The 14810-nt window shown below is 39.3% G+C and overlaps 2 protein-coding genes across 2 annotated transcripts in view; one reads left to right on the top strand and one right to left on the bottom strand.

The window, feature by feature from the left end:
* Window positions 1-3939: 3939 nt before the first annotated feature.
* Window positions 3940-6639, top strand: ssna1 (Sjogren syndrome nuclear autoantigen 1). Its single transcript, XM_034096214.1, has 3 exons — window positions 3940-4268; window positions 5094-5293; window positions 6430-6639. Exons 1-3 carry the CDS (start codon window positions 4217-4219, stop codon window positions 6520-6522), a joined length of 345 nt encoding a protein of 114 aa, XP_033952105.1. The 5' UTR covers window positions 3940-4216; the 3' UTR covers window positions 6523-6639.
* Window positions 6640-6726: 87 nt separating this feature from the next.
* tprn (taperin) overlaps window positions 6727-14810 on the bottom strand; it is a 32399-nt gene continuing 24315 nt past the window's right edge. Inside the window, exons 2-4 of the mRNA XM_034096261.2 lie at window positions 12871-13078; window positions 10825-10949; window positions 6727-10341 (exon numbers count right to left, since the gene is read on the bottom strand). Coding sequence (XP_033952152.1) covers window positions 10279-10341; window positions 10825-10949; window positions 12871-13078 — 396 coding nt within the window. The 3' untranslated portion in view covers window positions 6727-10278. The remainder of the gene's footprint in view (window positions 10342-10824; window positions 10950-12870; window positions 13079-14810) is intronic.

Below are 14810 nucleotides of genomic sequence, written 5' to 3'. Positions count from 1 at the left end.
TCACTCTTTTTCGTTCTCTTTTTTGGAATCCTGATCTGGGAGTGGGAGTGCGACGGCTGATGCTCGCAGCCTGTGCATCGGGCGTTTCGGGCCCCTGTTTCTCTTGAACTCCTTTGGTGGTTGGTATAGCATCTTTCTTCAGGCGTCGACACCTGCAAAAATATTTGTTAATTTAAATTAATTGTATTGACTATTTAAACCTACATCAATGAATTACAGTAGTCATACAATATACTAGAAAATAAGTGTACATAACTATAAAAAAAGTTGATGGTGTTAACATGGAGTATGGTGAATGGTACTACATGTATTTGGTATAGTATTCCTAGTGACTAGACTTTGAAGTGTTAGCTATTAATTATCATGATTATTGGACAGTTGAATGCAGCATGGATTTGAGCCTTGGATTGGAATCATTTGTAGGCGCAGGCCTAATGCTGAACTCCTCATGACATTTTGAAGGCCACCATCCAAGCCCTAGACAGTTAGACTGAGTAGTAGTAGTAGTACTGGTCCCACAAAAAAAAGCACAGTAACGAGGAGTAGGCTCTGGGCCAGGGGTCTTCAACTAAAATTCAACGAGGTCCAGTTAGAGAAAATCTCCCCATGCAAAGGTCCGGAACATCAAACTGTCTAACTTGCTTCATGAATTAGTGTGATATATATTGAAGTGACCTGTAGCTTTATCAACGTCTGCATGTAATCAACAACTGACAGCCAATCAAATAAAGAAAGTACAATTCAAAAACAACTATTTATTGTCAATTAACATTGAACTATACAGATATACAGTAAATACTGTGGATATGTGTAATGTTCCTCTCGGGCTGCATTTACAAATAAAATAGAGAAAATAAATAAAATAGCTTTTGAAAATATGTGTATCTTAAAAGTGCTTAATTTTAGATAAATAAAATAAAGTGTAGCAGCAGCTTGAGAGTCCCTTTTTCTTTGTTAACCGTTTCACATCATGACTTAACAGTTTCAGACGAGTATAGAACAATATCAGTTTTTACACATCATAACAATTTAACAGTTCCAAAGTTTCTCTTTCTTTCCCTCTTATATTGCAGTCCCTCACTCACTTTTTTTAAAATCAGTGTAAGAATTGAGCTCGAGCTTGTCCTGCCAGGAGTTTGTAAATCTGGGCCGACATGGAGTCAGGGCTATTCTCATACACATGCAGGTGCTCATTGGTTACAGTGATGCAAACACAGGTATGGTGAAAAAAGAGAGAACTATTCGAAGCAGAAAAAAAACAGCGTAATATACCATCTGACAAAGGCCTGTGCTATAATGCTTCAATTAACTGGCTATTCTTTATAATATACTCAGACCAATAGGAGACAGAGATGTTAAGTTAAAAATCAAGGGTTTTTATTATTATTTACAGCAGGGGTGGGGAACCTTTTTCCTTTCAATTTTTACAACATCCTCCGAGGGTCGTACAAATTATTGAACTCAACCTCTGCTTAAAAAAAAAATCACAGCCCATTAATCTGGCCTTTCTTTCATGCTGTGCAAAGAAAAAGCAACCTCTTAATCCTCATCATATCTCACCATGACTCACGTATGCATGCATGTGCACGGTGTGGCATGACCACCAAAACAGAAAGATATGGACACAAGATGTGTGCAAATGTATTTAGTATCCTATCCATGTGAACATGATTTAAGTGGGGGGGGACCTAACCTCCTCTAGGGGGGTCCGGGGGCATGCTCCCCCGGGAAGATTTGTTTTTTGTTTTAAATATTGAAGTTAAAAGCATCAATCTGGTGCACTTTGAGAGCAACATTAAGAGATCTATGGATACATCTCTCAACACCCATATGAAACAGAACTGTAAGCATATTTTTATTTTTGGATATTTTACAAATCACTCTCATTTTAAACTCTATTCTTGTTATTTTTAACAACTTTTTTGTTGCTGTCATATAGTATTTTATACCTGTTTTTAATTTAGTCTCATTAATAACTATATTGATCATATCAAGGTGTGCCTTAACCTCACTGAGCTGAGGTTATTTGAGCCTCTCAGGAGAGAGCTCTCTTCCTCCTGGTTGTAGAAAAGCGCTTTAAATTCGTTAGCATACCTAGCTAACCAGATGCTAATAACAACAGATCGCCACTGTGCTTACAACTAAAGATAGCAATGGCAATAAATGGCGTTGTACACAATGGTACAGGCTAATGATGCATTAAATCAGCCAGAAAACATAATAAAATACTCACTTATTATGTATTCCACTTTCAATTTGAGCTAGAGACAGAGGAATCTCGAAACAATGGTCAGTAAAATGACGGGAGCACACGACTGCCGAAGTACTCGTCAGCTTCGGCTCCGTGAAGTTTGACCGTGTTATCTGAACAAATTGCACCCACTGACGACGAATGGCTGGGTTTCTTGGAAACGCATGCGTCGAAACGCCATTCTCTGCATTTGCTGTCGCACTACAGCCATACAAAACACATCTATTCACCATAATAAAGGTCGGCTATTCACATGAACATTCTATTGAATGTTCGCCATTGTTTGTGCCCGTCTTCCTTTGTTTTCGTCATCACCCGAAGATTCCCGACGATTCCCGAAGTATTTCGTTTCATTGAGAGGGCGTGGTCGGGAGCAGTAAAATTGAAAATAGAATGAAACTAGGCGCATGAAATTAAAAAAAATTGTTTATTATGCTTATTTTTTAATAAAAAGACATAAGTTAAACCCAAAATTCGCGGATTTCCACTATCCCTTTAATGTTAAAATCTGAATAAGGCCTCTGTACCAAGGTCTGAATGTTTATTATCTCTAAAAGTAAGAATCAGATTTAAAAGTTGTGTTACACGAATAATGTGAGAAAGATGTGTAACATTTTAAAGTTGGAATGAGGTTTCTGAGTGAAAGTATGAATGAGCAGTTAGCAGTTGAAGTCGCATGAAGATTTATTGAAGTCTGAAGAATTTCTCCATTGACTTCCATGTTAAAAATGTGATGAATTATGGGATGTATCTCTGGAATTATGAAAGTTATGAATGATACAAGTAATAGCAATAGATTCCCGACCGAGCTGAACGTTTTGATGTTTGAGCAGAGTTTCTGCGATGTTCAATGCGGGAGGAGAAGACCGGAAAAATAACGGGTGGAATAATAAGAATAAAGAATTTTGTGGAATGGAATGGAATGGAATGCTGTTAACAGCATTCCCACTAAATAATAATAAGTCTTCACTGAATAAACAATTTCAGATGTTTGGCTTCCTCTCCTCACCTGTAGTTAGGCCTGATGCCGGTTTCATTTCCTCTGTTTCTTCAGTTCTTCAAGACTGCAATGAATGTATCTTTGTAAAATACATTTGTAAACATATTGGAGTCATTTTTCTCAGTTATTTGAGATTATATATCCATATATGAACAAACACGTAGTTGCCATTTCTAAGGTAACCTCAAATACATTGAATGCAGTCTCGGACATATTAATTCACATACATGTTCATATTGAAAAGAAAAAGGGAGAATAACTGGCTTCTGACCATGCAGAAGGAATTATTATCTGTAGCCTATACACACAGTAATGAGCTATGGGCAGTAGCCTTATAGAAAGTTATTAATGACTCACCTCGATCAGATGCAACATTTAGGTTAGATATACATTAATGCATCATTAATAAACATACAAAATACAATTATTTTTCAAAAATGTGTATTTGTACTTTTACAAAAATAGACATTGTAATGCATAGTAACCTATGACCCTATGTATACACCCTGTGCCGAGAACAAACACAAACGGCTCCTACATACAGAATAATAATAACTATCCATAGACTGTACATAAAGGAATTATTTTACTACTAGACAATATTCACAGAATGGTCAGAAGGGGGCGCTAGGGACGAAAATTAGACATGTAGCACCTAAATATAATAAGACGAAGAAGAACGAAGAGGAATCATGAAGTGAGGAAGAAGCAGAAGAAGAAGAACTGCCGGCTACTTCAGTTGTCCGGGAAACCCGCCTCGTAACCCGCCTTTGAAAGCTTTTCTGCGGATAGGCGCTTTTTCTATGCGGATACATGTGTGAACCCGGGCGGATTTCACTCAGCGAAACATATGATAACCTTTAGGACACGAGAAATAAGATATAAAGTGTTTAACATTAGCATAATAAGCGGTGTGTAGCCGCGGTTGAAGCTTATAGTCAGGCGGTCTTCAGCTGAAATCCAACATGAGCCAACAAGCTGCGGCTCTGCAGAACTACAACAATGAACTGGTCAAGTGTAAGTGACTTATTCATCTTTTTAATAACTCTAAATACTTATGTGTGGGATATACACTAGTCGTTTTTTAAACAACGTGATGCTCGTGACAGTTTTGACGTTGTGCAGAATTCGGAAATGCATCTCAGAGCAGGTTTCACATAAATGTAAATGTCACTTTAGGTCCAAATAACTCACTTTGTAGTTTCACACGTGTTCAGTTATCTCTTCTCCTTGAACTGTTCTTGAAGTTTCTTTGACTGGATAGTGCTGTCCAATCTGATTAACCGTTCCAGATTATGTTCTCCAAGACCTGGAGATCAACCTTTAACCTCTTGCAAGCCCAATAGTGCAACTGAGGGCTTAAAGATGTCATTTTATGACGTGGAGCAGCTTTTAAAAGGGTGTTATGTGTCGATCACCCACCTAAAAACACAAACAAATGTGTTGTTAGTTGAGAAAAACTCATGGCTGAAGTAAAACGGGCTACCTGTCAGATGCTGGTTGCAAAACACAACACACTTTCTGATTGGTTCAAATCTTGCATTGTTATGCATTGAATATAATATGAGATATCAATAAAATATGTAATTGAACGTGATTCAAACAGGGGACATCCGTTAACTTAATGATATAAAATGGGTAAATAAAGGAAAAACACTCAAGGTAACTCTAAAAGAAAAAGAAAACCATGTTGTTGATGAACCTGCTACTATATAATAAACCATTATTCTAAAAATCTTTGTCTGATTTAGCATTAAAAACCTCGTAATCATGCAGGATGGTTTGTCACTAAGCTGATCCATTGAGTCTCTGGTGTAATAACCCTTCTTTTGTCTCCGTCAGGTATGGAGGACCTGTGCTCCAAGCGGGAGGAGTTGAACCGTCAGATCACGCAGGAGGAGGTGGAGAAGGATCGTCTGCAGCACGACATCCGCGTCCTCACAGAGAAGCTGAGCCGAGTCAACGAGAGCCTGGCTCACAGACTCGCCGCACGCGCCAACTTCGACCAGACCATCGCAGAGACCCAGGCAGCGTACACTAAGGTGTGTGTGGGGACCAAATACTCTATCGTGGTGACAGATCTACATATGTTTCTTGTTGAGCAGCACTGAAAATACAGAAACAATCAGTATGTCAATATCTATATATTTGTTTTTAAGATAGACGAATATATTAGTTCTTTTAGCTACTTGTGTCCATGAAATGTGTAATAGATAAGTAATAATTGACCAAAACATTGTTATAAAAGGTTGATATTCCCTTGGGTTTTACCTTTTCTTCTAGCTCAGTCTTTAAAAAAAATGACATTTGAAGTTGAAGGGAAATATGTTCTTTAAAGACGAATCGTCAGGTTTTTTTTCCCACTTCATAGAAAAACCAGTCCACAAAGTATGCGTTTGGTTATATCAGAAATGAAATAAATACTTTCATATAGTATAATGCACATCTGTGGAGCTTGTCTTGTCGGTTTTAGAGCTGTAATGATGATACATTGATGATTTAATCATAAACAATCATCAAATAAATGAATTTAAAGCAACAATCCCACATACTTCCAAATATGGACATTTTCTGCTTATCCATGTTTCCTTTTATTGTAAATTGGACATATTTTGATGTCCTGTTCAGATGACGTCACATCCAACGGGATGCCATAAATAAACTACACAGAATCACACTACACACCTACGCCATGACTACATTCAGGCAGACTGTAGAATACAACCTCTTTGGATAATTTATATACTTATTGAAAACCAGCTACAAAATGTAATACCTTGGAAAATGCCGTTTAACACTTTTTAATAGCATTAATTTTCGCTAAATTGATTGATCAACTTTCAATACTTGTTAAGACCCCGCGGACACCCTGCATAGAAACCCTCACGATGTTCACATGTTTATTGCTTACAGGCTTATACCGACTGCTGTCTTTCAGTACGCAATTATTTTTCCCGTGACGCACCATGATGTTGTCCTTGAGCAGCAGTTTCATCTCCCCACTTACTGACGCTGAACTCCCGGCGCTCTCCCACTAATCACCGCAAAGAAACACAGAGCTGCTCTTATTAAAGAACAACAAGCAGTGCCTGGGCCCCTTCGTAATGACTTTTACAGTATGTAGCACACTACCTGTACGTATCTACAGTATATTTAATGTTCTTTCTTCCACCTATAGATCTTGGAGAGCTCCCACTCTCTCCTGAGCGTCCTGAAGCAGGAGACAGGAAACCTGAGTAAAGCCACAGAGCCTCGGAGGAAGGATCACTAATGGCCAGGAAAGGTCAACAAACTCTCTTTTGGACTTTTAACTTTATACTCCTCTTCGGACCCTTCATGAAACATCAAATTGATTTATTGTCGTACTTATTCTAATAAATGTTTCTTATCACTCCCATGACTCTTCCTTATTGGCAAAACCCAACTCACGTTGAGAAGCAAATCTGTTGTTCCCCAGGAAGGAAAAGGACACGTATTTACATTTGTTTAAGTGTTCTATTTATTGAGCTTTCATTTGTACAAGTATGACATCACTTTTGTTTTATTTGCCCAAATCGTTGACAATAATTACAGTAAGCACATCTGCTGCGATGGAGATTTACAGACGAGGGGGGAAAGTAAACGAGAAGATGGAGAAGCTTCTTCCACAGAGGCGCTACAGTGTGACCAACAAGCTGCTCAGGAGGCAGATAGCAAACACATGTACACTTCAGAAGTTCCAATAGTGGTCAAAAGAAAAGTCCTCGCCGGGATTATTTTAGACGATCAGTGGGGATTCCCAAAATTCACTTCCTTCAGTCCAAGGAAAGTTTCCCACAATAAGTGGACGTCCTCTTTTGGGTGTTGGACATTGAAGGCAGCAGTCAGCACAGATGGATCCACAGGTGTGTCGTCATGTGACGGTTAGCACCACAGCAGGTCCAAGTGAGGCCAAATTCAATTTAAAGAACCATACCAGTGTGTTTACAGAGCATGTGACCACTTTGGCTGATTGCCTTTCCTCTCTTGATTCAAGCAGCCATTGGTTTCCATTAATTTCCTCGTGGTATGAACATGTATTAGTACACTTCTGAGTTGTGGAATCCATCAACTAGAACATCAAGTCTGCATTGAGTTTTGACAGTTACACTTAGGTGACCCTACATTATGCTAATGAATGATAGTAATAGTTTAAGGGCAGGATATTGAACGTTAACATCATTTTGTGAGGGATTGGAATATGTCTTTGGCGTTGAGCAAAGAGAACAGAATGCTTTTTCAGATTCAAGATCATTTGTTATTCTTGCATGACCAAGGGCGAAACAAAATGGAGAACATTCTTGATGAATGGAAGCCACTTTCACAACAGCGAAACTATATCAAAACACTTTTTTTCACACTCAAAAAACTTGATTTTAAAAACATTTGCCCCAAAACAGTCCTCGCACAAACAAAGACAATGAGACAATGCTCACCGTCACATGTTAAGAGACAGTTGTTTATGAGGCAGTGGCCGTTTCTCAATCGCGAGGATGCTTGCTTGGTAGCACATGTCTTCCGAGTCACTTCCTTCAGAAGCTAGGCAAGAATCCTTCCTGGCATTCGGAAAATGAAGAGTGGAACAGGCTAGCAAGTGTGCAGGTGTGCGTCATATGAGAGGCCCCGCCTTACATTTTCCGCCACAGATTTGGGGAAATTGGTCCGTGCGCAAAGCATTGTGGGGATTTGAAGGACGTGAAGTCTACCCATGTGCAGCCTCGAAATTACCCCCAAACCAAGGACGCGGCCTCGGTGGAATTCCAAGTATGCTGGAGATTGGAACAGTCCTTCGGCGGCACTCGATGACGTAGTATCCTTGAAATATTGGCTTGGAAGCCAAAATCCTCGCGATTGAGAAACGGCCAGTGTCTTTAATCTGACGTTTTGATATAGTCACCTTTTGTTGAACACGGCCCGTTTACTTTAATTCATTAAGATTTTCTCACGTTTTGGACTTTTTGTCATCAAGAATTCAATTTTAAACAAGTTGATATTTTGTTGGTCATTATGGGGGTATACTTTTAAGCTTCTAGTAGATTTTCATACCGTACACAAATGGAAATCAATGGACACCTTTTTCGGTTAAGAAATACATTCAAACTCTGAAACCACAGTGCACGGTTTGCTCAATAGTAAAGTATATGGGATTTGTAATAAAATGGGCTAAAACTTGCAAAATCACTGGTATGGTCTTTGAATGATCAGCTCAACTGACCAAAAAACAGATTTTAGGCCAAACACGAGGCCCTCATCTGTGTGGATCGCTACAGTTTGTGGTCCGAGAGACGAGGACGACAATCATAAGACTTGATGTTGCAAGGCTGCCGCAAACAGAGTAAAACGAGTGGTCATGGCATTCATCGGCAGTGCATTCATCGCATCCAATTGAAGAGTTGTATTTCAATTCTATTCTAAAAATGTTTTCTGCCTTACCCATGTACTGTATCTCACATACAATCACTGGGTGCAGAATAACAGGTGTAAAAAGTGGCTTTTGTTTGGAAACAAAACTCTTCAACTAGACTTCTTTTAAGTGCACATATCCTCTGTCGCCTTCTCATGAGGTGCAAAACAAGGCTAAAAGCAAGACAGTGCAAAGACATTAAACATCCAAGACTCCAGACAGAACAGAGAATTCCTACAATTCCTCAGACAAAGACGAAACGTCTCCTAACAGCACAAACCTTCGAGGACTGAACAAATGTCATCTGATTGGAGAAATTAAAGAAAAAGGACGAGAGTAAGAAATAAATCTTATGAAAACTGTACAACAATACTGGCCGAGGGACGGGAGCAGAACGAATGTGAGGCCGTTACGGCGACACTTTAATCACTTGGCATTATGCGTTAAAAAAATCTGGAAACATGGTGCATTCTTATATATAAAAAACAATCTTAATTAAAAAAAAAATCATTTCATATCCTTTCAAAAACACACTCGCTCTCACAAACATGCCATATTATGAATGATCATAAGGACCGATTTCTTCCTCCGTGGAATGTGAAAGTACATGAGGTCCGACTGGAAAACAAGAAAAAAAACGTCCGTCCGCACCGGCAGATATCTTTACAAAAGTGGTTTTGTACATGAGCAGGTCTCTGACATGCAAACTTCAACTGTAAGCGGGGAATAAATACACGAGAAGCCAGGATAAAAAGTTGGCCAACAACTTTTTTTAAACGGGACGCAGACACCTTGATATACGGAAACACTCTACAGTATGAGGATCTTCATTTCGTCACCGGACGTACCGACATTATTGGCCAAGGTCACTTTTTTTCAAGCGTGTAATCGTGGGGTGCATAATTCCCGAATGGGGGAAAATGTGTTGAAGTTTGCTTGCTGTTAAGACTCTTCTGCTGCAGCTTCAATACAGCATAGTTTGCCAGAAGACATACAAAAACTAAAAAGGCATACGGAAGCTTTACAGTACAACCAAGCTTGTTGGCTGAAATCAACACATGCAGGTACAAAAACAAAATAATTGTGGCACCCTTTTGCAATTTTTTTGTGTGTTTTTGTGTGTTTGAGTGTGCCGGCGATCTACACAAGCAGACGCGTCCTCCACGTCCTAACTGACATGTTTCCATGCTAACACTGTTCCCGTGGCGACACCTACATGTGGGCACTGGCGGCCTCCTGTTCTCTGTAAGGAGTTTGGTCCCTTGCTTTTAAGCTCCTTTAAGCAGGGGGGGGGGGGTTTGGAGAGGCCAGTCTAGATAGATTTCAAGCAATTTTGTGAGGGACGACGAGGACAGATCAACCGTCCGGGATCGCAGGGTAAAGACAGTCCAGCTGCTTTGTTTTTTCAATGTGTTTGGTCAGGAGGAAGGTGGGAATCGAAACCTGGCAAATCTGCTCTGATATGCGGTTGATAACGTAGCATGTGGCGGTTCCGCGGCAGGAAGTCAGCCCAAAAACAGAATAACGAAATACTGTGTTGCCTGTGAGATCAGGACGATGTGCTTAGAGGCTGGTCCCACAGCTGTGATGCTACTGGACAGCTGATCAGAAGTAAAGAGCCGGCTCGCTGCTGTAGTCCGACAGAGAGGAGCTGTCTGCGGGGGTCAGCTGAGGAGGAGAGATATCATGTTGTTATTATTTTAAACCTTTTAATATTCCTTTTTTATGGCAATATACTTATACAACTCTCTGCTATATAACATGTGCAATATTATTATTATTAATAATGTTCTATAATAACGTGCCATTACGTACCTGCCACTGCGTTTTTTTACTGCTCGTCACTGTACAGTTTGACAACAATTTCCTTCGGGATAAATAAAGTCCCATCTTATCTTATCTCTTATCTTACATAGAAATGTATTGAAGTGGTCGTATTACAATATACTTGACTGTTAAGTGAGATACCGTTTATTTAGTCAGAGGCTTTGAGTTTTGTGTGTTTTAATTAACCTCAGAACTTAATATAAGATTACCTGTAAAATGATTGAAAGGCCAAAATAGAGACCCTTAAGGAGGGAAATGTCCCCAGTGAAACACATGTTCTATTGTCTTAATGATTCATTTGTTATATTGAAACCCCTCTCTCACCATCACTTCCTCCGTCATCGGAGTCGTCTGGGAGCCGTTCTCCTCCTGGTAAACACTGTCTTCATGTTTGTGCTCCTGCCAGGCGCTGAAGTCCACAGAGTGCTTGGGAATGTAGCTCGAAAGGTCTGCACACAACAATAAGACATGATGTGTTACTGACACGTTGTCGTTGCCTCTGTTAAAACTTCATTTATATTAATGTTTAGCGAAATGACCATTTAATGAGATATTAGAGTCATTTTTGACGGATAGTGAATGAAAATGGAAACAGAAATAGCTCTGAAACTGTATCACACACTTTTTATTAAATGCTGTTCACACTTTGTCCACTAGAGGTCTCTGTCATCATATCCGATGTTGTGTGTACTCTTTCACCAGGAGGGGAGGGATGCTGCTATAATAAAGAAGCAATGTCCTCATCAGGCTACTTCCTGTTTCCCTGTTTCTATTACTTTACTCAGAAGCAAACATTTATTTCACAACATCTCCTTATAACACCTTTGCAATGCAGGTGCTAAGGGGCGGGCTGCTTCATGTGAACTCAGTACAAATACTATAATAAAGTAAAACAGTGTCTGTGTTTACTTATTGCAAGATCCAACATATCTATCATTAAACCATTTAGGAGTGGTGTCATTTAAGTTTCCAATGCCGGCTTGCGTATCTTTTTATTTGGTCATTATTGGCCATAACTGGTAGTTAGGGGGTAAATAATAAATCTTGATTTCATCCTCTGGTAAACACAACATGTCCCCAACTGACCTTCTATCATATTACTATTATTATTCGTATGTCTCTGGGTCATAATAAAGGTACAATATAATGTTGTTTTGCTGCACATTTCTCCTTCAGATGTTGTTGATCGTGCCGTCTATGGTTATTTTGGTTCTTCTTTATCTATTTTTACCACTGTATAAAATTGTCCTATCCATATTTTGTCTTGCTAGTGCTTCTGATTTTATATTTCCTAACTACTACATCCTGCGCTCAGGCAGGCGCTTCTGTGCCATGTCTTCCCGGACAAACAGACTCAAATTCAGTTTTTTTCCCATATGTGCACTAAACGCTGCTAATATTTAAATTATATAAGCCTTCCGTGCAATACGAGGGGAATCGTGCAATTTAATTTATTATTATTTATGTACATATTCCCTATCATGTCTATTTAAGTCCCATTTGTTGTTTTTTATAGTGTCGTTTTTATATTGTCTTGTTGTTTTCATATTGTCTTGCTGTTGCGTGTTGGCACCTTGAGTTCATTGTAATTTCGTTGTACCCGTACAATGACAAATTAAAGATCTATCTATCCGAGGTTATGTTTTTAGCTTGTTTCTCAGCGGGATTATGTAAAAAACACTGGCCTGATTTTCACGAAACTTGGGCGTAAGCCTAGAAATAACCTATAAGATTTCGGAGCCTATACAAATCACGATGCAGATAGACAATTATTCTTCCTTTTCATTAACATAGCGTTATATGCCGTTTGGTCTTAGTGGAGGTTTGAGCTCTCCGAGTGCCTCTTCTGTTTTAGTTGTTTTTACTTGATCTAATCTGTCCTAGAAAAAACACAATTTGTATTTATATACCCATAGAAAGATGAAAGCTGGTGGGATGTTGTCAACAAGGGAAATTGTTAATCCTCTGAGGAGCATGAATGTGCTTAAATATAATAACAATGATGCCAGCAAATGTAGTATATAACAAGTAGAACTTTCAGAGAGTTACCAGTTAAAACTTGCTATAGGGTTCACCCTCTGTGGACCATGACAATCAGCAGGGACATTAAAGAGTCACTTAGCCATGGGACTTCAAGATACCTTGCTGTGGTCTAGCTTTAGACTACTAGAATATAGAAATAGAGAGTTTTGCTTCAGAGGTAAATTGAGAGGGCTGCCAAATTCATTAGGGATCATCCTATGGGGACCATGAATATTTACATTTGCAGGGAATTTCCCAGCAACATTTTTATTCTGCTAAAACTGGACATCTGACCTACATGGCTACCACAAAGACATCAAATGACCCACACATTTCATTTTTTCTCACCATTACTGTTGTTGGTGTGCGTTGGGGAGATGGAGAAGCTGGGTCGGGGGATGTGGATGCGTCCCACCATGCTCGGCTGCTCGTCAGACAGCTTCTCATCGTGCATCTCGTCCTCGTCTTCGTCCTCGTCCCCACTGTCCCATGCGCCGTTCTCCGACGGATACTCATACGTACTCTGGAGACTCGACTCATTGAATGAGATCTTGAGCTGCAGAAGACACAATCAGAGAAAGGAGAATTAGCGATTATCTATCAAAGTCAACACCACTTTGATTTGGCAATATTTTTTCTTTGTAGTGATAAATGTTTTGTCCTAATGATGAAAAACAACATTGAGAGAAACAAATAAAAATAGGTTAATAACATATTTTTTTGTGTTGGAGACACATGGCGACACTAATATCCCCTGCCGCATTTTATTTTCTCTTCATTGGCACCTTGATAAAGAAAATAAAAACTGTGACTGGCACAACTAAACTTGGGCTGGTGCCTCTTCATGTTGTGGAGCGAGTATTTCATTTTCTCTTAAAATGTGGTTGGCTGAAAATAACAAAATGAGACAATAAGGTTCAGTTTTTCCTGATGAGAAAAACAGTTTTCACTAAATTATTATCCCCCCCAAACTTTGGTTAGTTTACACAGGAGACCAATGCAATCCTCAAACTTGGTATAGTGACCTTAACATTTAAATTATTTGTCTGAAAAAAACTTAAATTTGCCCTATTATTCTTATTGGAGTTTTCTATTTCCTGTATTGTGTAAGAATAGGGTTTTGTCTCAAAGTTCACGCCAGAACTTCATAACATAATGACATCACTATGTCACAATCACGCTTTTATTGGCTGGCATCCAACACATTGTGTAACAGGCAAAGGGGCGGGACATTTCTAAGAGGTTGACCAATCACAACAGAGCCTGCCTGTTACGGTAGAGCGAAGGAAGCAGGTAGGACCCAAATGCAGATTAAAGTCAAAATAATTCCTTTATTTCAAGGCTATATATATATATATATATATATATACACAGGCAGAACAGAACACTCACCGAGGACAAGCCAATACACAAGACAACCCGACAAAGAGAGACAGAAAACACAGAACTTAAATACACCCAGGACTAATCACATAAACACGAGACAGGTGAGGAGGGAGGAGAAAACACATAGGTACCAGGTGAACACAATTGGGTAATCAGAGAGGGAAACCGACAGAAAGCAAACAGGCAGGAAACGGGGGTGAACACTTTACAAAATAAAATATGAAACCCAAAGATAGAAAAGGACACGAAAAATACTAACACAGACAAATCCTAACACTGCCAGCTAACCAATCAGAGCAGACTGGGCTCTGGTTTCAGACAGAGCGGGAAAAGAGGGCAGTATGAAACAAATAAAGACATGTTGACCATTAAAGCATGGAAACATGTCACAGTAAAGGCATAGAATACAATAATGAACCTGAACGTGAGCAGAATATGTCCTCTTAATTCACCAGCGTTTTCTAGGGCTATCAACAATCTTTTGGTCTTCATCAGCAGCTGGCATTAGCTCAATTGTACATTCATTATATAAAAATATAATACAAGCACGGTTATCACTTGACTAAAGCTCAATACCCATGTCATGTGAGGACTACTCCATCCACTGAAGATGTAGGTGAAAACTCCAGGAAGTTGTGATGTGGACTTTTCAAAGAATAGTTTATACAACACAGACATCACTCCTCTGCATTATACAGCGCAGTAAACATTAACAGGTTATGACTTCCTTATTGCTCTGTAATGAAACCCTTGATACTGAACTCTATCACATGTCCCAGACTTTTGCTAACGCTGCAGTAACACCAATTTATCTCAACACCAACTATTAGCTCATAACTTATTCAACAGTGTTTTTAAAATGAGGGCTTTTGGAGAGCCAGCTGCAGTTTGTTTAGGCTGCA

The sequence above is a fragment of the Pseudochaenichthys georgianus genome, chromosome 12 (assembly GCF_902827115.2).
Source record: "Pseudochaenichthys georgianus chromosome 12, fPseGeo1.2, whole genome shotgun sequence".
In the NCBI taxonomy this organism is placed as follows: Eukaryota; Metazoa; Chordata; class Actinopteri; order Perciformes; family Channichthyidae; genus Pseudochaenichthys; species Pseudochaenichthys georgianus.
The sequence above is the reverse complement of the archived record's forward strand: the minus strand, read 5'-3'. Positions and strand labels throughout refer to the sequence as shown.